Here is a 25884-nt window from a genome sequence, read left to right as displayed (position 1 = left end):
TTCAATCTCATTTTTTGAAGGAATCAAATAAGGAAGAAAAAACATTCCGGAAGGAAAACTAAGCAAAAGTTGGTCAGTGTGGGAAGGGAGGGGGTTGAGGGTAGGATAGTTGCCGTTCCCTTCCTAGACAACGTAATATGTGCTCTGAAATGGACCATTATTATCGTTTAATTAACTGTTAAGCTTAATATTTATATCGCAAAAGAGCTTCCATATACTGTCCTAGTGTAAAAGTAAGCCGTCTTTTATAAAAGTCAGCGCTTCTCGGAAAAGTCCAATGAGAGCTATTGAACTGCATCAACATTTTTGATCTTGACCTTTTCTTTGACCTTGACTTCATTTATTTTAAATTAGTGTTTAGCTCAGTTTTAAATAAACCATTCAAAATATTTTTATCAAACTATGCTGATACATATTTGTGAGAACTATTCAACTGCATCAAAAATGTTTGACTTTGAACTTTCCTGTGACCTTGACCTCACTTTTCTTAAATTTGCATTTTGCTTAGTTTTAAAGAAACCATTTAAGATATATCTATGTAAGCTCATGCACTTATACATAATTTGGTGAGAATTTATCATCGATATCCAACTTTTTAGATTTCAATTTTAAAGAAACTATTCAAGATATTCTCATCAAATTTCATACATCAACACAAATTTTCATGTTGCATTACTAATATACCCCCGGCGGGGCATTCATGTCCTATGGACATATTTCTAGTTTTTATATTACCTTCATAGGAGGCCGGCAGGAGGGGAAACTCTCCCAAACTTATCCCCTTTGTTGTTTTGAGACTTTGCCAGCAGCTAGAGAACTAGTTCAGGAACTGGGCTAGTAGGAATTAAAAATTACTTGCCCTGCAGGCTTTTATGGTGTTAAAGTTAGTGTCAAATCTGGTATGGGGCAACAAAGAAAACATGTACAAACAGATTTTATTTGTAAGTGTCCCATAAAGATCCAAGATTGACCCAGCAAAGGGAAATTACTCTTGCATGTAAATGTGAAAGTTGTCTATTTTAAAATGATTTTGATGTGTTTTCAATTAAGAAATACTAAACGTTTTTGTTCAGTAGAAAAATTGTTTTAATGTAAATGTAGATACAGTATATACTTAGTAAACCAGTAAGGATGATTCAATAGTCAGCTTATCTAATCGGATAATGTTAGGGTTATACTGATACAATGGTACTGTGTGTATTCCATACATGATGACAGCGGGCATTATTTAAACCTAGCATTGTTGATGAATTTTTACATACTTTGTACATGAATTTAAACATGATATTCTTGAGTTTTTTTGTACTTGAAGTGAGTCAGTTCCATTACAGTTATTGCATGCAAATATATAAAGACGTTGACAAGAACAATTCGAAAGCACTGCATGTATTTTATGTGCTATATCAGATCAGGTAGTTTAATTTTTGAAATATTATATAAATGATAAGAGAGTGAAAAAATATCATACAATGTAAATTTTTTTTTCATACCAATATCAATGTGTTAATTTATGTGAAAAAATATATATATATAATTTTGATTTGAAAAAAATATCCTTTTTTTTTTTTTTTTTAAATTTTTTTTTTCTCTCTCTGAAATTGGGTTGATAAATGCAGGGTTTTGGCTTGGAGAAAATTGTTGGATTTCAGGAAAAGTTGTCTTTTTTCAAGCCATCAGCATTTGCATGTATTGCAATTTTTTTTTTTACTCTACACATAGGTCACATTTAAAGGATGAGAATTCATAGAGAAATTGCCTTTGTGTGGAGACCTACAAAAATAATGCTTTGATAATTTCTGAACTTTTCTTTCATTTTCTTTTACAAAATGCATGAGTGCACATACTTGCTCCACCATCATTTTCTGTTTGTATAAATAACTGAGATGTCAAAAATGTTTTTTGAGATGTCAAAAATTATTCAAGTGATTAAAATCAAGGAAAAACAAGTAAATCTTTTTAGAATGGTAATATTATTAAAATAAATTTTAGACATTTTGTTTGAAAAGTGAAATGTTAATCAGCCACACTTTCGTGTTGCAAGAGACTTGTTTAGAATTCTACTTCATATGAAAATCGTGCTCAGCTCACTTTGTTTTAGATCTGGTGTGTATGGCTAGAGTTATTGAGGTTGCTAAACTGCATTTTACTTATACCTGTTACCATTTTTCCAGCGAGATCATTTATATTTGAATTGTCATAGCTTTAGTCAAGAATACAGAAAGTTACGGAGAAGGAGTTCTTGGCAGGCTAGGGAGAACAATGGACTAGCATTCAAAGAGGCAGTGTCATTTAGCAAGTGTCATAAATATTAACATTTGTCTGATTATTATTATCTGACAAAATATGCAAGTTAAACATTTTATCTAGGGGTGCTACTGAAGTTGTACATAACAAGTAGCAAAATATTCAAGATATTCAATTGACATGTGCCTTATATGATGTACAGGAACTTTTTATGACAAAGGTGTATGCAATTTTTTTATATTTAAGAAATGAACTGTACTTTTTTTTTAACTAACATATATAAAATGTACATGAATTTTTCCGAGTGTCTGTGCTGTATCTTAATTTGATGAATGATAAAGTAGGTGTAAAGCTCATCACCTTGTCCTGTGGTATTGATATTTTGTTACTTTGAAATTGATTAAATTTTTTACAAAGATGATAATTGCTATCATTTTTCCCTGAACGTTTTCTCTCAGAAGCAAAGTGTATCATCTAACATGTGTCTAGTTACAATACCAACACCTCCTTCAGAACCAAATCTTCCTGATAAGGGTTAATATGATAAAGATGTATTAAAGTGGAAGGCCTTACACCTAAACACTAGCACCAGATGTGCATTTTGACAAATTTTGTCTCTTCAGTGATACTCATGCCTTGGAAATCCGAAATATTTAATTTAAAAAACTTTATAGAGCTGAAAAAAGGAGTGCCAAAGACTACAGCCAATTACGTCAAAAGATCGGAGCTTTGCATGAGGGAGATAATCCTTAATTTTGAAATAATTTCTAAATTTTACCACAGCAATTAGATATTTATCCATATTTTCAAGCTAGTACTGAAGTACTTAGCTACTGGGCTGTAGAAACCCTTGGGGACTAACAGTCCACCTGCAGAGGTCTCGACCCAAGGGTCGTAATATAAATCATATACGATACCAATTTTGATGCACCAGATGAGCAAATCGATAAATTATGTCTCTTCGGTAATGTTCATGCCTAAACGTTGGAAATCCGAAATATTTAATTTTAAACACTTTTTTGAGCAGAATAAAGGAGTGCCAAAGACTGGAGCTAAATATGTCGAAGGATCAGAGTTATGCATAAGGGAGATTATCCTTGATTTTGAAGCCTATAGGCCTTTGTAAGAAGAGCCTTTTAAATTTGTGCAAGCTGGTGACTAGATTTCCTCCAACTTTATTTCATTAATTCTAAATGTTAAAAGAAACCAGGCGTGATAGAGTAAAATCAGGAAGGAACTAGAACCATTTACTGTCAATATAATAGAACCTTATTCTTGTATATTACTTTATGAATCATGGCAACCAATCACATGCTTGCTGCTAGGAGGTTCCCCAAATAGTGCTTTTAGTCTAAGCTCCTACCCAAAAAGATGTGTGCACCTTGTATACAAAATAGACTTGCTAACCTTGTATGCAGGCCTAAATCTGATGACTTGCTCGCCTATAAAAACCCCAGTATACATTTTTCATGTTGAAACAGGAAGGTGACTCCATCAAGTGTGTTGTAGTACATTATAGCATCTTGTTCTCTTAAGATTTCATAGTTCTTAATAAAAAAAAAAACTGTTTTGAAGTGACTTGGTGCAATTTCAGAAGTTAGTTGATGTTGTAAGAAATATACAAGGGTTTCCATAAAGTTCGTAGACAAATGCTATAATTTTCTTAATAATAACCACAGTGCAAAATGTGTACAATATTATTTGATATAGACAATGATATAGTAAATGTATAGAAATTAAAACAATTAATATATACACTATTTTACAAAAGTTTTAGGTGTAAATAGATTGGATATGCAAGCCACACGGCCCAGTCTGGTGTTAAGCTAGTTTCCTGATAATGTCAAAAATACAGATTTTGAATCACATATTCCTAGACATGCTATTTTTTTCTTTATTATGCCACACTGCTAAGTGTGTGCAATAATATTAACATATAGACTATAATTGAGTAAATTATCAAAATTCAAAACTATATACAATAATTTACGAGCATCATCAGTATAAACACTTTATATACACAGGCTGCAGAGCCCAGTCCAACTGTGCTAGATTTAATTATTACAACGTCCTGAATAGAGATTTCTTATTTTCATCATATAATAGTAGTTTTCAACTTCTTGTAGTGTCTCTCAATTTCTCGAATTGTACACACCATTGAAAAATCGTATTTACCAATTTCAAATCAATAAACTAAATACATTCCAATAATTTCCAGTTGTTTTAATAATTTCCTTTCAAACCATGTTAAAACATAATTTTATGATTGGATGCTGTTCCATGTGGATGGCAGACGTCTCTTTTTCTGTCAATTTTCAAAACGTATTTATCACGTTTTTTTCTTAATATTTTCACTATCTGTACAATAAGCGATACTAAAGATATCAGATGACAACAACCACTTTATTTAAGACACATTTAATTTTTATTAAGTATTGGATTCTTTTATAAAGAAAATAATCATTTTAATCGGAAAACTTTATTTCAAAGTTTATGACATTCTAATCCTGGGCCGTGCGCACAATCTGCGACCTTTAAAGACCGAATTTTACAAAAATAAGAAGTTTAAACCATTCTGACTTAGATTTTTATAACAAATATTTTGGCATACAATAAGTATATCTACGACCATTCAGTTTGACAAAAATGTCATTGTTCACAAAAATTTATGGACAACCCTCGTATATGGCCTTTTTTCATGTAATTAATGTTGAAAGCTAGTTGACATTGTAAAACTTTTTAATATGTAAATTTCAAAGACATTTAACAATGGCCTTACAGTAAATACAACAAATACATATAAAGTACATCTTTTTCATTAATTTCATTTTTTAAGTGGAAAAAAAATCACAGTTAGTTTGGAACCCTCTGAGTTTCTAGAATCTTCATGAATTCTACCACAGATCGTGACAGAGTATCCCTCGGATCCCCCTCGCTGGCTACCACTGCTTTTCGACCAAACTCTTTAGCCTGGAAAACAATTCATCAGATGTGCATTGTGTTCAACTCGTAATAAAATTTTGGTGGTAATACAAATTTAGGTTAATTTCAAAATTTCTTTGCTCATCAATATTGAAAAGACCTCAAGTTAAAAAATTTCTGTAATGATGGTTTGCAGGTAGGATTAAATATCTAGCAATGACAGTGATAAGGTATCTTCTAAAGCCTTATCTTTTATAGAACCTGTGTGCTGTTTCCAAAAGAATCAACATTTTATTTTTTTAAATCAGAACACAATTTTAGCCCATTGAACTAAGCTTTATATTGTATGAAAAGAAAAAAGTGAAATTACAATATTTTCCAAATACATAGTTTTATTAAATTGGAAAGTACATGTATAGATATGTCAATTTTAAAAATTAATCACATGGAGCATTCCTGTAAAAGATAACAGGATACATGATGTATCTTACCTTTTGTATATCAAACAGTATGAAGTATAACATGGCTAGAGCATGACAAACAAGTGCCAGATCCTGGGCTTTCCTGTTAGATTGGTGTTCTCTCATGTCGTATATTGCATTTAGCACCTGTATGGCCTCAGCTTCTTGAGCTTCATCTGTTCAGGAAAAAAAACAGTGTTATACAAGAGGCTCATGGGCCACAATACTCTCCCATGTCACACTGACCCTGCTGAGTTTTTTTCTTTTTTGAAGACTTTTAAAAGATTTTACAAGATTATTTCTTATACATGTATTCTGTATTCTTATGTAAAAATTTTATCTTCTATTTTGGCTGCGGCCACCCTAACCTCTGACCTGAATCTGCACTCCCTGGGGATGCTTGCTAATAATGGCCCTTCTATTTCTGAGAGATTTTTTTTTACTATTCTCCCTATACATTCCCATGTAAAACTTTGGTCCCTATTATGACCCCCCCCCCCCCCCCCCGACAGACAGATGCCAGACACTATTTGATAAGGAAAGCTCACTTGAGCCTTTGGCTTGATCAGGTTAGCCAAAAAAAGGTTCCAAGAGAGTAAGACATGTTTCAGCTTAAATTTTTTTACCAGGTACATATCAAAACTTATCATAAAAATTCTTTTCTTTTATAAAACAATATGAGTACATGTACCAGAATACAAATAGAATTTCTGAAGCTTATTGGATTAATTAAATTGAAATGTTTACTGGTTTTTTTTTTTCAAACAAAAAACAGAAATGGAAACGTTTTAAAAAAAAAAAAGCCGAACAAAGTCACAATGTATGAAAAAATAATAACTCTTTGTATCTTAAAAATTAACCTAATACCTAGTGAGTCTTCCTCCTCAATTTGTTCTGGGATTAGTGGCCCGATTCCCTGCTGGGCGGCCGGCGTTTTAGTTCTCACTTGAACAATCTTCATTAAGTGATTATACCAAATGTTTGAAACCTAAAGAAGAATTCAACATCACAATGTTATAATGTGCATGTATGTTACAGAATATCATATAAAACTAGGGCTACATTCTTATAAAAATGACAGTGAAAATTCTGTTGGTGAAAATTTGAAAGGAAAATGAAATCATCATACTTCACTGTACAAAGAATCTGCAACGTCCATGCGTCCTTGACGGAAGAAAACATTAGCCATGTGAAAGTAGCCACCAGAAGTCCGAATGTCTCCTGTCCCAAATTCTTCAGAAGAGTGGTAGATCTGATAAAAACAACACATTGAGATTAGTGAAGTTAGTCTGCATTTGATTGACTATTGCTCAGTACTGAACATATAAAAATATAGCAATTTGCTTGATAAATCAGCTAAAAATAAAACATGATGTGTCAGTAAAACACATATGCCTCCAAACATAGTCGAGTTGTGATGTGAATAATAGTTTCTGGCTTTTCTATTTACAGTATGTGATTAAATGACATTTTAGTGGACAGAGAGTATTTATATAGGTGTAGAGTGTATATACGTTGATCTTGGACAAACAAACACACGGTCTCTGATCTGAGTACATTTGAAAAGGTATTAAGAGTTGAATATGCATGTCAGACTTGAAGATTTTACCTACTACAATTCAAGTTAGAGCCATTGAATAATAAAGATTCGCAGACAGACAGACCGACGGAATACAGAGAGGACAATATCTTTGATCTTTGGAGGTATAAAAATGAAATATTCCATAACAGTTGAGAAAATAACTAAATACTTTGTTATGTATGTAAAAAAAACTGAGTCATTAATTTACTTTTCTGTGGTCCAATAAATAAAAAAGTCAGCCATGCATGCATAAATGTTTTATTTGGTCATTGAATTGAATTTAAATTAAATTGCCCTCCCTTAACAGATGTTTTCCATAGTTTTCTATCAATCTGTCTGTAAGATTTTACTTTAATGCAGTCACCTTCCTGTTTAAGAAAGACTTCTCTTGCAGTAGATTTTGTAAATTCAATGTGGAAAATTTAAGCAAATTCACATTTAACAACTTTACTCATCATTGTATGCAAAAGATATAAGTTTATGATATAAAATCTGAGTCATTTTAATTTAATAAGTTCTGTTTGTCAACATATTTCACTTAATTAAAACATCTGACTGCCCAAGGCTGAATTTACAAAAAGAAGTATATTGTTGAATTGCCTCCAAAATGTGCAAAGTGGACCTATTTTATGACTCTCCTGAAGATAAACCTGTCAAGTTTTCCTTATGAACTTATGCAGAACAAACATATATTATTGTCAAGATTGTGGTACACTACAACAGATTTACTGTACATACATATTTTTCTTTGTTAATGAAGTAAAAAGGCTACAAATGACGTACATCATCAGCGAGCTGTCGCAGTGCCTCCTCGTATTCACCTTTGGCAGCGTACAATAGTCCCAAATTTCTGTACAACTTGGATTTTATTGCATTTGAACATTCTGGTGTTTTAAGTACAGTCCACTGGGCCTGGGCGAGATATTCTTCTGCCTGATTTAATCTTCCAAGTCCTACAAAAGTAAAAATAAAGATAAACTATCAATGTGTCAGTTTGTTGTACTAAATTGTAAATCACACTGTAATCCCAGCAGTGACTTTTCCAAACCTGAGGACCAAGCTCTGATTATACTCTAAGCTGACTGGTGAAAGCAGAGAAGTGACCTTAAAGTTTAGAGATTCCAGGTCCCCTTTTAATAATTGTTATTGGCATTAATCCCATGTATATATACATGACAGTCATCTTTTGGAGATGTACTAAAGTCAGTCTGTGGATGAGAGCTGGCTTCATATATTTTACAAGGTTAATGAGGATTAATTAAAAGTTATGAAAACTGAAATACAGTATTCAACATCAAGATAAATGGGTGCAGGATATATCAAAGCCAATTTTATAACTTTAAAGATATACACATGTATATTAAATCCAACTCTTATTTAATCCTTATCAGGTACAAGTCAATCTGGGCTTATGACTTGTGAGATATGTAACATCTAAGTTAATGACTTGAGATAAATGACAACCAACTTAATGACTTCATATATATGACAACCAACTAAATTGAGATATATGACAACCATCTTAATAACTTGTGAGATACATGAGATATATAACCACTAAATTGTAATGATAGTGAGACAAACAAAATATTACCTGATTACTGATGAAATATATGACAATCAACTGACTTGTGAGATACACACACCAGTAACTTATTGACTTGACATATATGACAATCAACTTATAATGACTTGTGAGATACATAAGATACATGACATCTAATTAATGACTAGAAAGATACACAGCTTGATTAATGATGAGATACATGACAACCAACTGACTGAACTGAACAACTTGTGAAATACAAGACTTAACTTAATGACTTGAGATATATGACAACTAACTTATAGACTTGTGAGATATATGACAATTGAAAAATTATTTACTTGGAAATGTGCCAATGACTATAGAATCAATTTAAAGGAGTTAAGTTTTCTTCCAGACATGTAATGGAAATAGATTGTTCTAAATGTGTTAGCCATTTTTCAGTTACATATTTTCCATTGCATGACCTACATTAACAGGTGTATAAATCATCAATGTCCACATAAGTAGTAAATCAACCAATGCAACCAGGCTCCGGGGCCATAAAACTTAGATCACTTTTGATCTCAGTCTCACTTTTCCACCATGTATTCCTTTTTATAAAAGTGAGACTGAGATCAAAAGTGAGCTCATCTAAGTTTTATGGTCCCAGAGTCTGAAGTAACTTAAGTGAGTCTACCTATGCTGGCTTCTCCCAGGATAAGGTAAGAAGGCACAAGTTCAATGCTAGCCAAGCCATGAACATCGATGGCAAATCTCAAGGACTGCATGGCTGCAGGCACAGCCTGCTCATGCCGTCCCTCAAACAGCAATTTCTGTCCCGTGGTTCTGGTCAAAACAATCATGTGTTCCTAAAAATATTTTAATTCACTTTGATTTGATGTCAAATAATTTGAATTGAGCAGAAAATGAAAATATAAGGTTAAGCATACATGGGAGAATCAGTATGTTTTGGAATGATTCAAGTTAAATGGACACCTTTTTACTCTGCAGCTGTTTTTCTCTTTTCTGTCTCTCCTCTTCTGATGGGAGAAATGGTGCTGCTTGTCTTAATGCGATTAAACTCTGACATATTTTTTCATGGATTCCCATCCAGTCTGCTTTCTGATGTTCGATACCACTGAAAAAAAAAAATTAATTCACTTTTAAATAATTGACTTTCACATTTATAAGCTATAAATTTCCCTTTGCAGTGTCTAGTCTGGAATCAATCAGCTAAATTACTCTTTTCTCTCTGATATTGACAAATTAGTTAGTGCTGTATGTATATATATGTAGGTTGCATGTTTTCTCTGTTGGTCCCATACTGTGCCAGTAAAATCACAGAATGACTAAGTGCAGCTTTAGAATGAAATGAATGCACTAAATTTTGAAGATAGTAAAACAATATCATCATCGTTTATTTATCACTTTACTTGATACATTATAAATTTTAAAATTTCCAAACAGTCTGTCTCTGAAATTAACGTAGCTAAAAAGAAACAAGCAGTTGTACATGAGATTTTTTTGTTCCTTTAAGCGACAGTATGCAGCATGTTGCTAGAATCATACAAGCAATGTGCAAGTCTGATATCATATGACAAAAAATAAGCAAGCCTATTATGCAGACACTCCACAGGCGTTTGTTTCATACAGTACGCTAGTTTTCTACTGTACACAAATACAATAACACGTTATTGTATAGTAGAAAACTAGCGTACTGTATGAAACAAACGCCTGTGAGAAAACTAGCGTACTGTATGAAACAAACGCCTGTGAGACACTCACCAATAATACGTGACTCGACATTTTGTACACTGTATATATGCTGGTTTTTGGCACAATTCACAGACTAATTTTAACCCTTTCGGGTTGGCCAGAGGATTAAGTGTCATTTTGCACGAGCACTTTGTCTAATGTTGATACTCCTTCCGTCTAACATTCGCCGCCATATTGTTGAAGGGTTGCTAAGAAAAATCGACATCCTCACTTCCGTAGTTACTGCAAATAGGAATTGGCGCCAAATTCAATTTCTTGTCTATATCTTTATAAAAGATTTTTTAGGTCACTTTAAAGATGTGCAAAATATATATAATAATGATAAAAATAATAATTACCATTTATTACCATTATAATAAAATATGAGTATAATACCCTTTCAAGATGTCACGGCACAAAAGATTTTTTTTCTTAAAAAAAAAAGAAAGAAAAATATTTTAAAACAAAATAGTTTTTCTTTTCAGTAACATCTTTAGAGATGATTAGAAATGTATGATGCCGTTTCTTTTAGACGGAAAACCTCGTCCGACTCGTACCTAATCTAAATGATGCATGACAAAGGCGACGGAATCTTTATCATTATTTCTTCAGACTTTAGCATGTCTTCTTCTGGTTCCGCTGTAAACACGTGTGCGAGTGTCAGACATTTCCACTTTTATACTTTGTAAGATGACAACTGTAAACGAAGCACAGATGAAGCTGTTTGCTGATCTGGAAATTGAAATGACTGCAGATATGTATAACAAGTAAGCTTGATAATTTTTTCCTTAGCATTTGGTTACAGGCCAAATAAACTTTTGCCTCTATAGAGTAAATTCGAGTTACTCAGATTATAAAAATATTCATTTTGTTCTGTTACGAAATATAATGAGTTATATACATCCTAGGAGTGCATCTTTTTGGCTTTTTTTAAGCAAGTAATTTAAAAAAAAAATTTAATCGACATAAATAACGTAGTGTTAACTAGTATGTATCTGATGCTAAGAGCCAATCTCCCTTGCAGAGTTGTCGGTCGTTCGTTCCCCTCTCAGACACCTCAGAGGTGAATGTATAAGCCGATGGTAGAGAATGGCTTAGAGCATGTTTACTACTTTGGCCAAATTGTCTTTTTTTGCATCTCTATTTAATTGATAATAGAGTTATGTTTGCACGCACTTTACGTTACCAAATTAGTAGACTTCACACACACACACACACGCACACACAAATATACAGTAAAACTTCTCTAAACTGGCCAGCTGCCAGACTGAATGAAATGGCCGGAGTAGAGGGGTGGCCGGTTTACCAAAAATTGATTTTTTTCTCAGCTTTTGTCTATGTTCAGTGTCCAATTCTAATAAGCCTCTTATGTCTATATAAAAGTATGATGCAACATGGCTCACGATATTTTGTTTATTCATTATGTGTTTGATATTTTATTAATTCAATAGTTGTTTGATATTTTAATAATTCATGAAGCTTAATCATGTGTACACGACTAGGACCGTTTCACAACACAGGTAAACAATAGAAAACCCTACATGTAAGAGGCCGTTTGCAGTTTTTCACACCTCTGAGTTCTGGTTGGTATTTTCACACCTCTGGCTGGTCGTTACTACCACTCTGGCCAATGACAGTTATAATTCTTGCATTCAAAAAAGTGGCTGGTATTATGAGGGAAAATTAGCTAGTTTTCTTACATTTTGTTCTTGGAAAAGTGGCCGGTGTTGGGTTTTAAGGGGTGACCGGTTTTATGAGAATTAAATGTGTAAAGATATGTTAAGAATTTTGCCGGGAATTATAATATCGGCCGATGTGTAGGGAGAACCGGTTTTCAGGTGGACCGGTTTGGAGAAGTTTCACTGTATATATATAGTTAGAATAATCTAACTGTGTCTCGGGACAAGCCCTCACCACAGTTGTTAAGCCGGGTCCGTAGGACAATATCATTTAACGATAGAACGTTCTATCTAATATATATATAATGATTTGGGCCATGGCTATCGGCCTTGGTAGCTCAGTAGGTAGAGCACCTGACTAGTGATGCATGGCTCCCGGGTTCCATTCCCGGTCCAGCCATACCTTTTCTCCTTTCCTGGTACATAATTTGGTGCTGTTGACACCCCTGGACTTGCAGGTAAAAATCCTGCCAGTTTAAAGGACAATTTAAGGAGGGAGGAATGTAATGGTGTGGGCAGTTGCTATTGGCCTGGGTAGCTCAGTCGGTAGAGCACCTGACTAGTGATGCAGGAATCCAGGTTCCATCCACGGTCCAGCCATACATTTTCTCCTTTCCTGTTAGTTATATATATACGAGGGATGTCCATAAAATCAGAGACATCGCATTTTTATTGAAAAATTATGCAAACACTGAGCTGAAACTTTCATCAAATGTTTATTTATCATAACCATGTTTTCTGGTTTGGTTTTTGAAATGGTGAAAATGACGTGCAGGAGGGGCTGCAGCCCAAAGGGTCCATCATTTGTCGATGTAGATATTTCCTTCAACAGTTTTTTAGACTGGAACTTTTTTATTTTTTAAATCAATATTTACATAGATCAGAGCACATTATTTGGATTTTGATTAGAATACCAGTTGTTGAACTTGGTATTCTTTATTAAAAAAAAAATATTGAGTATAGGGTACTCACTGTGGAATCATCACTGTTTGTGGGGGTCAATGTTCGTGGGTAATCAAAATTTTACTGGTTCTTGGGGACATAATTTTGTTGGTAAACTATATGTTTTATCAAAATAGCTAGATAACTCTACTGCTCAATGCATTTGTGGGGATGTAAATTCATGGGTAAGGGTGACCCACGAAATCCACGAACATTGATCCCCCACAAACAATGATGATTCCATAGTACATCATTTGTCGCTGACAAAAGGAAATAAGTCTTGTAAATGTGAAATTCCTCTATTCATGCGAGAAATATCAGTACTTTCACACAAAGAAAACCTGATTTGCTGTCACATTGACAGCTTTCAACTTTCATTATATTCAATCTGTTCAGTGGGTCATAGTAAGATATATAGAATTTTGTACATGTAATTTAATGTAGTCAACTTGTATACTGAGTTTTCTTGAAATCCAACAACTGTAGTAAAAATTGACTACATTAAAATACATTTACAATATTCTATATATATTTCAACAAAAATGTTGCCATGGTTATACAAAATATAATTTCTTCAAGATTCCTTTAAAATGATTTCTTATTTTGACTGTATGCCAATATGGCGCTGTCAATAAATTGAATTGATACTAAGTACCAAATCCAAGATGGCCTCCTTAGTTACAACTTCGCAACACATACGGTGGGGAATTATTTTGTACATCTTAGCATATTAAATGTATATTTACATATTTATTTTAAAATGTAAATCATCTTACAGTTTAAGCCAAATTAAACAAAAAAAAATTGGTACACAATATTAAGCTATAATATTACATGATTATATGTGTGTGTTTTCTTTTTAATTTCATGATTGGTAATGCCATGGTTATTAAATAAATAAATTTCTTTTAAAATACTAATTCTCTGACAGATTTGGTCTAATTTCAGTAATTTCATACATAATTAGATTACATTAAGATTCAAAATTATTTGTATCTGTTGATTTACATGAATAATATTGCAGTGGTTACTGGAAATAGAATAATGTTTGGAAATTTTTTAAAATGTTACTCCTAAAATAGTTTTTGTATGATTTCATTAAGAAGTGGTAGTAAACTGAACCAGGAATCATCATTCTGTTTCATGGTCTTGCTATAGCTCCTAAATTTCAAGCCAGGTACGTCAGAGACTTTGGGTTTATATTGTATAACGTAATATTGAAGAAAACATCTTTATCAATCTTCTGCTAAGGAAAATCAGGGATACAATCAATCAAATGTATGTGAAAGCAGCCCTCATCCCAATATTGTTATTATCTGTTCTGATGCCGTAAACTTAAATAAGTTCATTTTTGATCTCAGTCTCACTTTTACAATAGGAATTTATAGTGGAAAAGTGAGACTGGGATCAAAAGTGAGCTCATCAATTTTTATTGCCCAGAGGCCAGGGCTAATCCAGCATAAGGGTGGTTAAATTACTTAAGCATTGAATCATTTTTTTTTTTGAAAGATATAGTCTCATAACTGCAATGGTGTGTGTAAACAAATTGAGTGACGCACATTAGCGCGTTATGAAATTTGTTTGCACACATCATTGCAGTTATGTACGAAAGCCCAGAAGGATCATTCGAGATTCGAGTTTCGAAATACGAGATTCGAAATTCGAGTTTCGAGATTCAAGATCCAAACTAACCAATCAAAAGGCGGTTTAAGATTCAATTACTCCCCTTTGCTAAGTTTTGACCTTCTAGAAATCGTTAAATAAATTCAAACCGAATAGGTCATTTGATTATATTACAATGCAAGAAAGAGTGTTATATATATCAGAACGAAATTAGAAAAAATTATTGGGTTTTTGGTCTGCAAAATATGCTTAAATTCATTATAAATTCTTAAATATTATAATAGATTTATATCAAGAATATCTATACCGTATTATCTACTTTGCTTACAGGTTTGATTTTTTTTCAATTTAATCAGTATTTTATTATGTAAAGTCAGTTTACATAATTGGATTGGACATCAGGCATGGCCTATATAAGTCCTCTCCAAGAAGGTCAAGGTTACAAATGTTAAGAATTGACAAAGATTTACAATCATGATGAAATAATTCATAATAAGTTACATTAATTTCTTCTTCTTTTTTTTTACCAGAAATAGGAGAAAAAAAGAGAGATAGATTAATAAATTCACAAGAGTTATTACTTAGCATGTATACTCACTATACAATATAATGAAAAAATAAAAGAGTGCAAAGAATAAGTAAACAAATGAAGTGCAAAAGACAAATATGCAAGGAAATTAAAAAAAAAAAAAAAAAGAAAGAAAAAAAAAGCAAAGAAAATAGTATTGATAATAACAAATAAATAAATCTGGAACAAGCAAAAACACTGGATAATAATAAAGAAAAAAATGAAAATGCAAAAGACAAATAAAAAAAAAAATACAATATATATACATGGAAATGCTGAGATTTGAAATAAGTATAAATATCAAAAATATTAGGAAATTAATATTAAAACTTAAATATGAAATAATATCAAAATCGCTTTGAAAACTTGATGTATAGTTGGACTGCTTCAAAAATTGAACAGTTAGTTTTATCAGACAATTGCCTATCACCAAATAGCAAATTATTCAAAAGGATGACTGCACTTAAGGACATGCGGAATTTGCGACAAAATAAACTTTCAAAACAAACATTTTTCTTTTCATTGCAAGAATGGTCAACATCCAATCTACAACTTTATCTAATTACGTTTAATAAAAGTGTATATTTACGAAGTTCGAATCTGTTTTCAAAGGCAGGGGTCATCACAATTTCTTAAATCTCCGTTCGATAATGAGGACGCCCACTTTTTCACTGACTTTATACATAGTCAGCGCATGTTTGTCTATTGTTCTACGTTTAACAATAGTTGTATATTTGCATAAATAATAATGTGTCAAAAGGAGATTAATAGACAAACATGCGCTCATGGTTAAAAAGAGAAAAAACTGCTTCTTCTTACATTCGTTCTCTGTGTTGTAACCAAGGATTGTGACATGTTGAATATTATAATTCACCACGTGATTTCTTACCTCAGGTAACTTTGTGAATACTTAATTCCGTCGCGTGACTTGTAAGGTAGCATGTGCTAACTAGGACATTGTGTTCGAACACGTTTAGTCATCTGGCATTGATATAAAATCTGCTTTAATTACATTGACGTGCTCATATTGTTAATTTCGTTTTGAAACCTTTGTCAGAAGTGTATTTGTGCCATACAGAATGGAGAGGGAGATTTGAAAGAGTGGTCACGTTCTTTTTTCCAAACATGTCATTGTTATCTATCAAGTCTAATTTTAGACTCATTCTTACAATATTAGCTCCACCTCTCATGCATACGTAATGTTCAATCAAGGGCAGGTAAGTGTAAATTCACTATATTTGGAAAGCAGTAAGGACAAAAAACATTGAATCATTTTATTGTATCACAGTCTAAAATCATTTTAAGATTTAAATGTGGTTCCAAATTGACAGTATTCTTTCATAAACATACAAAAGTGAGATAAGGTTTAGAAATAAAAGCAACAGAAGCAACCGAAAAAGACCAAAAAACAGGCGTTAAGTGCAGTCATCCTTTGATCTGGAGAGAGGGTTTGATGTCAAAGTAATAAATATTGTTAATCGGATTCAAAGAACAAGGGGGGGGGGGGTATTGTAGTCGATGGGAATTATTAGTGTGCAATAGAAGAATTAACTAGCGATTATTTCAGGAATAACTGTCGAATTCTTTGGATTCATGATGTGATCAATCGAGTGGCTTGTGTGATAATTTGCATAAACGCCGAAGGCGTTTATGCATAAAATTATCACGCAAGCCAATCGATTGATCATCGTCATGAATCCAAAAAATCTGACAGTTATTCCTTATATTTACTTGCTCCTGATTCTGCAAATTCCCGTGCTAATAGCCCCGCTTCTGTCTCTATTTGTCCCGCCCCGCACGTGATTTTTTTTAACCGCGCCTATCGATGAACCAGTAGATTTATGTAGAAATAAAGTATTTTTACAATTTGTAATTTTATCTCGGACAAAGACATTGGAAATGTAAATATTAAATAATAAATAGTGATACGGGTTTCAAAGTAGATATAGTCTGTGACATAAGAAAGTGACCAGTGACCAATACGGGTTTCAAAGTAGATATAGTTTGTGACAAGGTATTAGAAAGTGACCAGTGACCAAGTTTGTGAAACCAAGAGACAGACCCTTAAGTAGGGATGGCTGAAATATACATGCTTAATAAAAGTAATGACTTCTCTTTGTTCAGGCCCGTAGGAAATAATTTTAATAAATCACTGTAAAGCCCCCCCCCCCCTCCAAAAAATAGCAACAGGGGGTTATCACTGTTATTAGACGTTATTTTTGAAAAGACACAAGCATAATGTTGCTATGTTTTCTATAGTATATTATATCGGTAAACAACATAAGGGGAATGTGTGTGCGTGTGTGTGTGTGGGGGGGGGGAGGGGGGGGAGTAGAGACACGTGCCCGGGGTCCTATGGCTATGTTATTTATTTTATTACAACGTTAGACAAATGTTCGGTTATCAACATTCAGTGTCAATCTTGCAATGCATGGGTAAAATAATTATATATTCGATAATTATTTATAGAAACCGCTCGGGTCTCGCAAGATACATAATCAATCAATACACAAGTTTCAATACATGATGTAATGGCCATAGAGAAAACAGATATAAAGTATTTGATAATGTTAAGAAATTATAATTATTTTAACAAAACAATGGACCCTCTATACACCTTTAGGACTTTGAAAAAATTGTATAGCCCAAAGCAGTTCGTATTAAAATTACTTATAGTTCATGTATGCCTTTTAGTGTACACAGGAAATCTTAAAGACATCGTAGTAGTGATAAAGAAAAATCGCGTTCGCTTTCCCAGTGGTGTATATATTCCATATAGGCGAAAAGGCTGTAGCCTATACATCATTTTCTTGATGTGAAAAAAAAATATTTATTTATGCATGTACATTGTGTTTGCTTGAAAAATGGGGTAAAGTTGATCATAAAACTTATTTATTTACCAGTTACTAGAATATTTTTTATCAAATGCAATAAAAGTTTTTTTTAGCAATCCACACTTTTATGCCTATCCAATTTTTACAGTATACACAACTTTTGATTTTTATAGCTGGTTAAATCTAAAATTGAAATGTTACTTTGAAGTCGATATCAGACTATTGAAAAATGACAACAGGAGTCTACGATTAGGACAGGGAATAGAAATTAGGAAACATGTCTGGGTTAGTAGGAAGTCAAACATATATTTAGATTATTCAGTAAAGAAGTTTCCATAATTTCCAGGTACTGTGTAAGGATTTTAAAATTTCTCAATTTTATTAAGAGTGGTCATGAAGATTTTAATTTCTGTATCATAAAAATATGTTTAAATGATTTATAATTATATTCACTTGATAAATGACAATGATAGATGTCTCCAAGATCGCAGAAAGTGGTCCTCCGACCCCCCCCCCCCTCCATTGAGAGGAGGCAACTCTCTCCTTGCCTATCCACAACTCGGCAATGATGCGCTTTAGGTGAAATCTGTGACTTCACATTAGCCTACACATTAGCAGAAGGGAATATACACCACTGTTTCCCAATAGGAGAAATACATAAAAAATTAAGTTTTCAATTACTTATCTTGGTCTAAGGCTTTGAATACTTGAATTAATTAAAAATTATATGTACAATACAGACTGGAATTTATTTTATTCCATTTCAAATAGTAGATCAGTCTAACTTGCACAAATGCACCCTTAAAAGTAATGAAATGTATCCTTAATTAAATTACTGTGCAGTGTAAAGACGATCCTTAGTATTTCATATCAATAATAATTTTCTCCCTCATCCATGTGCTAATTAAATAATTTATCGAACTACTAATTCAGCAATTCAACTATAAGACCATATAATATTCTATAGATGTATCTATTGTTTTGTTTAATGAGGAAAATCAGATTTTATACACATTTTTTTTCAAAACGTGGCCCAAATTCAGTTTTATATTGTTTTGATACATATAACATTTTTTCTTGCATTATTTTTTAAGCAAATGACCCATGTGTTATAAATATATTCAGTGATTTCTTGATAGTAATAACTTAATAAAGGGATGTAATCAAATATTGAACCCGCCTTTTGATTGGTTAGTTTGGATAATGAATCTCGAAACTCGAATTTCGAATGAGCCTTCTGGGCTTTCGTAGTTATGAGACTATATCTTTCAAAAAATAATGATTCAGTGCTTATATTTACATTTTTTAACTCTTTGTCTTGACTGCAAATCTGATTTTTATTTCAAAATCCAGGCTTTATTATCCTTCGGGTAAGTTATGATTTATGGAAGAGCTGTTCAACAGCTTCTGTTCAATGTAAGCGTGAATTCTGAGTTTCGCTTATGACGTTGAACTTCCACGGCGTTCAGTGTTTGTGACATCAAAATAAAACGCATACTTGAACCTTTTGACCCTCTGTCCGTGTTATGGTGTTTTGAATGCCGTAGCTTTCCTCACAATTTATAAGCAAAATACATGCTGAATGTAAATATACAGAATTATATTGTAAAAAATCTTTTCGTGCTGGAGACTGCAGGATTTCTGCTCATCACTAGTAAATCATGAAAGGATGACTTTTTTAAAAATATTACATTGATTGCTCCTCATAAAGTAATTAAATTATATGTATTAATGGACTTTTTACCTATGTATTTCTTCCATTTGAATAGATCTATTTTAGATATTACTTATAAAGCTCAAAGTGGTTACATAGATGTGCTTTGACAGTTATATAATGTTGATCATTAGTGCGTGGTTTGCCACTTCTGTCCAGTAATGGCTGAGTCATAATATATGGATGTATGATGCAACAGGATGTGAAGTACATGTAGACTATTCTTCACAATACTGTAGGCAGCAAATCATGCATGAACTCTAATGCCCTGTTCACACGGAGAGTTTAATTCGCAGTAAATTAATGCGAAGTAAAATGATGCGAATTAAACTAATGCGAATTAAATTGCGTTCACACGACAGCTAATGCGAAGTAAACTAATGCGAATTATAATTTTATTTCTACAGCAAGGCTATTCAGTGAGGCTATTATGACGTCATTTACAAACACGTCATATTGTTCCCAGCAAATATACATTTGACATAATGTCAGTGTCTGTACACATTTTAGTGTTAACGTAATTTTCCTTTGTTTTCCACTCAAAAATAGCACAAGTACCTATATTTGACCATCGACATGTGGCCTGTGACTTAATTCTGCCCTTACGCATGCGTCAAAATTTAATTCGAATTAGCTTCGCTTAGCGTTCACACGAAGCTAATGCGAAGTAATTTAATGCGCAGTAAACTAATTCGAATTAAACTAATTCGCATTAAATTCTCCGTGTGAACGCGGATCAAATTTAATTCGCAGTAACTTACGTTTAATTCGAATTAAACTCTCCGTGTGAACAGGGCATAAGTGCACGAGTACTAATTTATTCATCCACTTAGCCGTCAATCGTTGCATGACTAGTGCACTTGTCCTAATGTAGCTGTTTATTTTTACAGGATGACGGCATGTTGTCTACAGAAGTGTATACCCCCCAAATACAAGGAAGCAGAACTCTCTAAAGGAGAGGCCGTGTGTCTCGACAGGTGTGTGGCTAAGTACATGGAAATCCACGACAGAATCGGCAAAAAATTAACCTCCCTGTCACAGGAGGACGAGGCTAAAGTCAAACAAATGCAGGCCCATCTCCAACAAACATCCTGAAATGTTCTCACGTTGTGTGGGCCATTATTATCTGTGTTGTGATTGAGTGGTACTTGTATGTGTCAGTACAATTTGAAGTGAAACATATGATAATGACTTTTAATGTCATTCAAAATGTATATAAGAGTAAAAGGAACTGAATAAATGTACCGTGAATGCAAATTAATATTGAATTTTACTAGAAATAATACACTTTAGTTTGTTATGACATATATGTATTATAAAAATAGGAAATATAGAATAAAATAGAAAAAAACATTTGTACATTTTGTTGTTCAAGATTATTAAAACTTACATGTAGGTAATCAAAGTAAGCCCATTCATTACATGTAATTTTAGCACTACTTGTATAGGCCTTTCATTAATTAAGGACATATGCAACGTAATTTGAACTCTGTTGTCTTTTTCTTTGGAGTTGAAGAGTTCCAATACTTAAAGGAACTGTGTGCTACATTTTAATGTCTATATATGCTATTGTACACTTCTTCTAAAACAAGTTTGGATAAACAAAACATCTAGAATATATGTTTAGTAATTTTTGTATATTTTTCTTTGAATTATATAAGAATTTTCATTAATTGTTATCTTTTCAAAACCCGTGGTAATGCATGCTGGTTTTTTAATTTTCGAACATCTGATGGCACTATAATCTTAAATTAAGAATATCTTGGAAAAATATCAGAAGGTAAGGTATGTTGTTGCGTATGTGACGGTATGTCCTTAACTAAGAAATGTTACTTGCAGCATCTTAAGCAAGATGTTTATTACACTATTATAAATTTCTGATACATCATCTGTGCAAGTTGGGTCAAAATAAGAAATGGACCTGCTCCAAAAATTTTAATCTATATACTTGTCATGAAAATATGAAATATACAGATGTTTGTAAGTCACCTGTAGCAACCGAAGTAAGTGATGCTGGTTTGCATAACTTACATGCATAATTCATTTATTTTTGGTCAAGGTAGGGCATGTATGTAGTTACTTGGAAATGATTTTTTACCTGGTCATTTATCCTGAAAAAATAGATCAGTTAAAGCATCCTCCAACGCTATAGGTATAGCACAAGTTCATCTCGAAGAACCTTTTGGGTACAGAGCACGCCCCCCCCCCCCCCCCCCACCACCACCAAGCACCTCTGATTTAATCATATTTAGTGGCTATGGCGATAGCAGTCTAGAGTTATTTTCCGATAAACATAGCCAGTAAATCAAGACGCACGTACTGGTATTACCGCGAGAAAATCCACCCAGCATTAAATATAGCTTACCCAATCATGACAAGGAGCACAGGGGATGCTTACTCCTCCATGACACCTGATCCCGCCTCTAATGTTTTAGGAGGTCCGTGTTTGCTCTCCTCCCAATCTGTATTTTTTTCAATGGACTTTTGAGCTTGATGTTTGATATTTCATACCTCATTTAAAGACTATTATAACAGCATCTTCTTATTAAATTACGACAACAGGGCTATAATATATATTAAATTTATTTATATGTACTTTGGTTCATGTCGAAGAAATAAAGGGGTGAAGTAAAAGATGATAACCGATGATTCTATATATTTTATTTTCAAGTCCTAAATGACATTTTTTTTAATATCAAACTGGCATATCATGATTGTCATTTACTATTTTAACAAAGCAGTTTTAGGCATATACAATTGTATTCTAACCATTACTAAAATAAAAGGATCACTTATGTACATGTTTAGAGTAGATGGTCAAGGTCATTTTGAATAATACATCAAAGGAAACGGATACTACGTTACAGTTTCCCTTCAAAAGTGAATCCCACTAATTGAACCTAAATGCCCCAAGAAATCAATTACAGTTCCATGGATATGATAATGTTTTTAAATTGCTTACTGAGACCACTTAAAAACATCCCATGATTTGAAAGTATTTTATTGCAGTGAAATATACAATAGGATTGTGTCCCATAGTTTGTACAGAATGAATTAACTCACAATTATGAAAATATATACTGCTAAGGTATGGCTGATAAATTATATTTAGAAACAAAGGATCGAATTTTATAGAAAATAATAAATTTAAAAATACATGGCGACGTAATAAAATATATTGATATATACCTGTGTTGGTATATAAAGTTATGTAATATGGAAAATGTTCGAAATTCGGTCTGTTTATTAAAATTGTCGTATTGCAGCATAATTTTTTCCTTGATATATGAGAAGCAAAATGTACAAAAATCAACATAAACTCTTCTAATTATACGAAGACAAGCGGTGTTTTTAGTTGAAATAATGTCTTGACTTGTCTGTTTATCATGCATGGAATTGTTTTATTAGCTCACCTGAGCTGAAAGCTCAAGTGAGCTTTTCTGATCACCCGATGTCCGTCGTCCGTCCGTCTGTAAACTTTTCACATTTTCACCTTCTTCTCAAGAACCACTGGACCAATTTTAACCAAACTTGGTACAAAGCATCCTTATGTAAAGGGGAGTTAAAATTGTTAAAATGAAGGGCCAAGCTTCCTTCAAGGGGGAGATAATCAAGAAAAGACAAAAATAGGGTGGGGTCATTAAAAAATCTTCTTCTCAAGAACCACTAGGCCAGAAAAGCTGAAACTTATGTCGAAACATCCTGGGGTAGTGTAGATTCTAAATTGTTCAAATCATGACCCCCGGGGGTAGGGCGGGGCCATAATAGGGAATCCAAGTTTTACATTGAAATATATAGAAAAAAATCTTTAAAAATCTTCTTCTCAAGAACCACTGGGCCAGAAAAGCTGAAACTTATGTGGAAGCAACCTGGGGTATTGTAGATTCTAAATTGTTAAAATCTTGACCCCGGGGGGTAGGGCGCGGCCACAATAGGGAATCCAAGTTTTACATTGAAATATGTAGTAAAAATCTTTAAAAAATATTCTTCTCAAGAACCACTGGGCAAGAATAGCTGAAACTTACGTAGAAACATCCTTGGGTAGTGAGGATTCTGAATTGTTCCAATCATGACCCCCGGGGGTAGGGTGGGGCCACAATAGGGAATCCAAGTTTTACATTGAAACATCTAGAAAAAAATCTTTAAAAATCTTCTTCTCAAGAACAACTGGGCCAGAAAAGCTGAAACTTATGTGAAAGCATTCTGTGGTAGTGTAAATTCTAAATTGTTCAAATCGTGACCCCCGGGGGGGGGGGGGGGGTTAGGGCGGGGCCACAATAGGGAATCCAAGTTTTACATTGAAACATGTAGTAAAAATCTTTAAAAATCTTCTTCTCAAGAACCACTGGGCCAGAAAAGCTGAAACTTATGTGAAAGCATTCTGTGGTAGTGTAGATTTTAAATTGATTAAATCGTGACCCCGGGGGGTAGGGCGGGGCCACAATAGGGAATCCAAGTTTTTCATTGAAACATCTAGAAAAAAATCTTTAAAAATCTTCTTCTCAAAAACCACTTGGCCAGAAAAGCTGAAACTTCGAAATTCAAGATAAAGGGCAAAAATTATAATACATTCGGAAAGGCCTTATTAAAGGTTAAATATTCTCGGCGGTAACTTTTATCAATTAGAAAAATCAATCTTTTTTGTATGAGGGACAGATATGACAGAATGCCATAGATCACTGCAACCCAACCAATAAACAGCACAGTTGTTCCATCTATTTGTAACTTGTGTTCGTAAATAATCTTTCTCTTTGTAGAGTCCACAGTGCAACACTACAGACTCTTTTTTTTTTTTTTTTAGCTTTTTTTCTTTCAATGTTATGTCCATTATATTTAATTTTGATAGTACATATATATACTCACACCAGGCTTGAGACTATCTATGATGATATTCAGCAGGAGAAGAAGGACACGCTGACAAAGTTCAGTTGTCTTAAACTAGTGACCAGAATAAAAGATAAATAGCACACAAACTTTTGTTCAGAAATAAGCAATATTTTCCAAAGATTAATATTCAAATATGTAACCTGAATTGTGGGGTAAAGTGGAAAAATTTTGTAAGATTTTGTCACAATGTTAAAAATGGGTGCAAACTCTTGTACAGAATTACATAGAAAACATGTAAATTAAAGTTGCATACCTAAGCACCAAAGAAAACTTATGATTTCTTTATACTTTAAAGATTTACCATTTATGTCATTTCTATTCAAAATCAGAGTCCTTTCCAACTTTGCTGATCGCCATTATAAATATTCACTTGTTGAATTTAAACAAGGGGTATACTAGTATATATGTCGGAACTTTACATTATTTTTAGCATTATATCATGGACCCACCCTTAGAATTAGGGCATGGATCCACCCGTGAGATTGTTTTTCCTTTGGCAATAAATATCTTCAACATTGCGTGCCAGTCTTATAAGATTAATTGGATTGACCTCCAGGGTCATGCCCTGCATTCTACACTTGTCACAGCAAATTATAAAACATGTATATAGGAAGAATCGTACTTACAAAACAAAGAAGCCTAAGATATGACCGAGAAAGCACTCGGAATGTGGCTAATAAGATAGTCTCTTTATCAAGATAATAACTTCAAACATTTTTAAAGGGATGGAAACTCTGTTTAAGAGCTAATTATATCCTTTTAGGGAAGAGGAAAGTAAACAGATAGACTATAGGCTATATAAATGCGTGTCATTTGAATTAAAACATACTATTTTAAGAATGCACTTGATAATTAAAAAAATGAGGGAAAGTGTGGAGGAGGCGAAAGAGATGTTTGTAGCTTAGTATATTTCAAGGGGTATAAAAGCAAAAACTAATATTTTCAAAAATCTATCGGTAGAAATGATAAAATGTTTGTGCAGAGATTGAATTTAAACTTTGTCAGTCGGACCAAAGAATCACTCACTGAACCCTCAAGAAACTCGTCGGTAAGGATACTATACAAACATTAGACTTTAAATATTCTCACAAAATACAAGAAAAATTTCTCATAAATTAGAACTTTTAAAGTGTCTTTAACTAAAA

The 25884-nt window shown here is 33.1% G+C and overlaps 2 protein-coding genes across 2 annotated transcripts; one reads left to right on the top strand and one right to left on the bottom strand.

Annotated features, from left to right (window-relative positions):
• Positions 1–4965: 4965 nt before the first annotated feature.
• On the bottom strand, positions 4966–10722 carry LOC133204795 (zinc finger MYND domain-containing protein 12-like). Its single transcript, XM_061340543.1, has 8 exons — positions 10523–10722; positions 9734–9875; positions 9435–9606; positions 7993–8162; positions 6757–6879; positions 6495–6615; positions 5658–5803; positions 4966–5214 (listed from the first exon to the last, which is right to left on the bottom strand). The coding sequence occupies exons 1-8, from the start codon at positions 10627–10629 to the stop codon at positions 5098–5100; spliced, it is 1098 nt and encodes a 365-aa protein (XP_061196527.1). The 5' UTR covers positions 10630–10722; the 3' UTR covers positions 4966–5097.
• A 420-nt stretch (positions 10723–11142) lies between these two features.
• On the top strand, positions 11143–21521 carry LOC133205603 (mitochondrial import inner membrane translocase subunit Tim10-B-like). The gene is made up of 2 exons (XM_061341439.1): positions 11143–11259; positions 20743–21521. The coding sequence occupies exons 1-2, from the start codon at positions 11183–11185 to the stop codon at positions 20945–20947; spliced, it is 282 nt and encodes a 93-aa protein (XP_061197423.1). The 5' UTR covers positions 11143–11182; the 3' UTR covers positions 20948–21521.
• Positions 21522–25884: the final 4363 nt, after the last annotated feature.

This window comes from Saccostrea echinata, unplaced genomic scaffold, assembly GCF_033153115.1.
Source record: "Saccostrea echinata isolate AGI-Se365-2 ecotype Australia unplaced genomic scaffold, CSIRO_AGI_Sech_v1 ptg000054l, whole genome shotgun sequence".
Taxonomy (NCBI): domain Eukaryota; kingdom Metazoa; phylum Mollusca; class Bivalvia; order Ostreida; family Ostreidae; genus Saccostrea; species Saccostrea echinata.
Note: the sequence above shows the minus strand (reverse complement) of the source record. Positions and strands in the feature narration are given on the sequence as shown.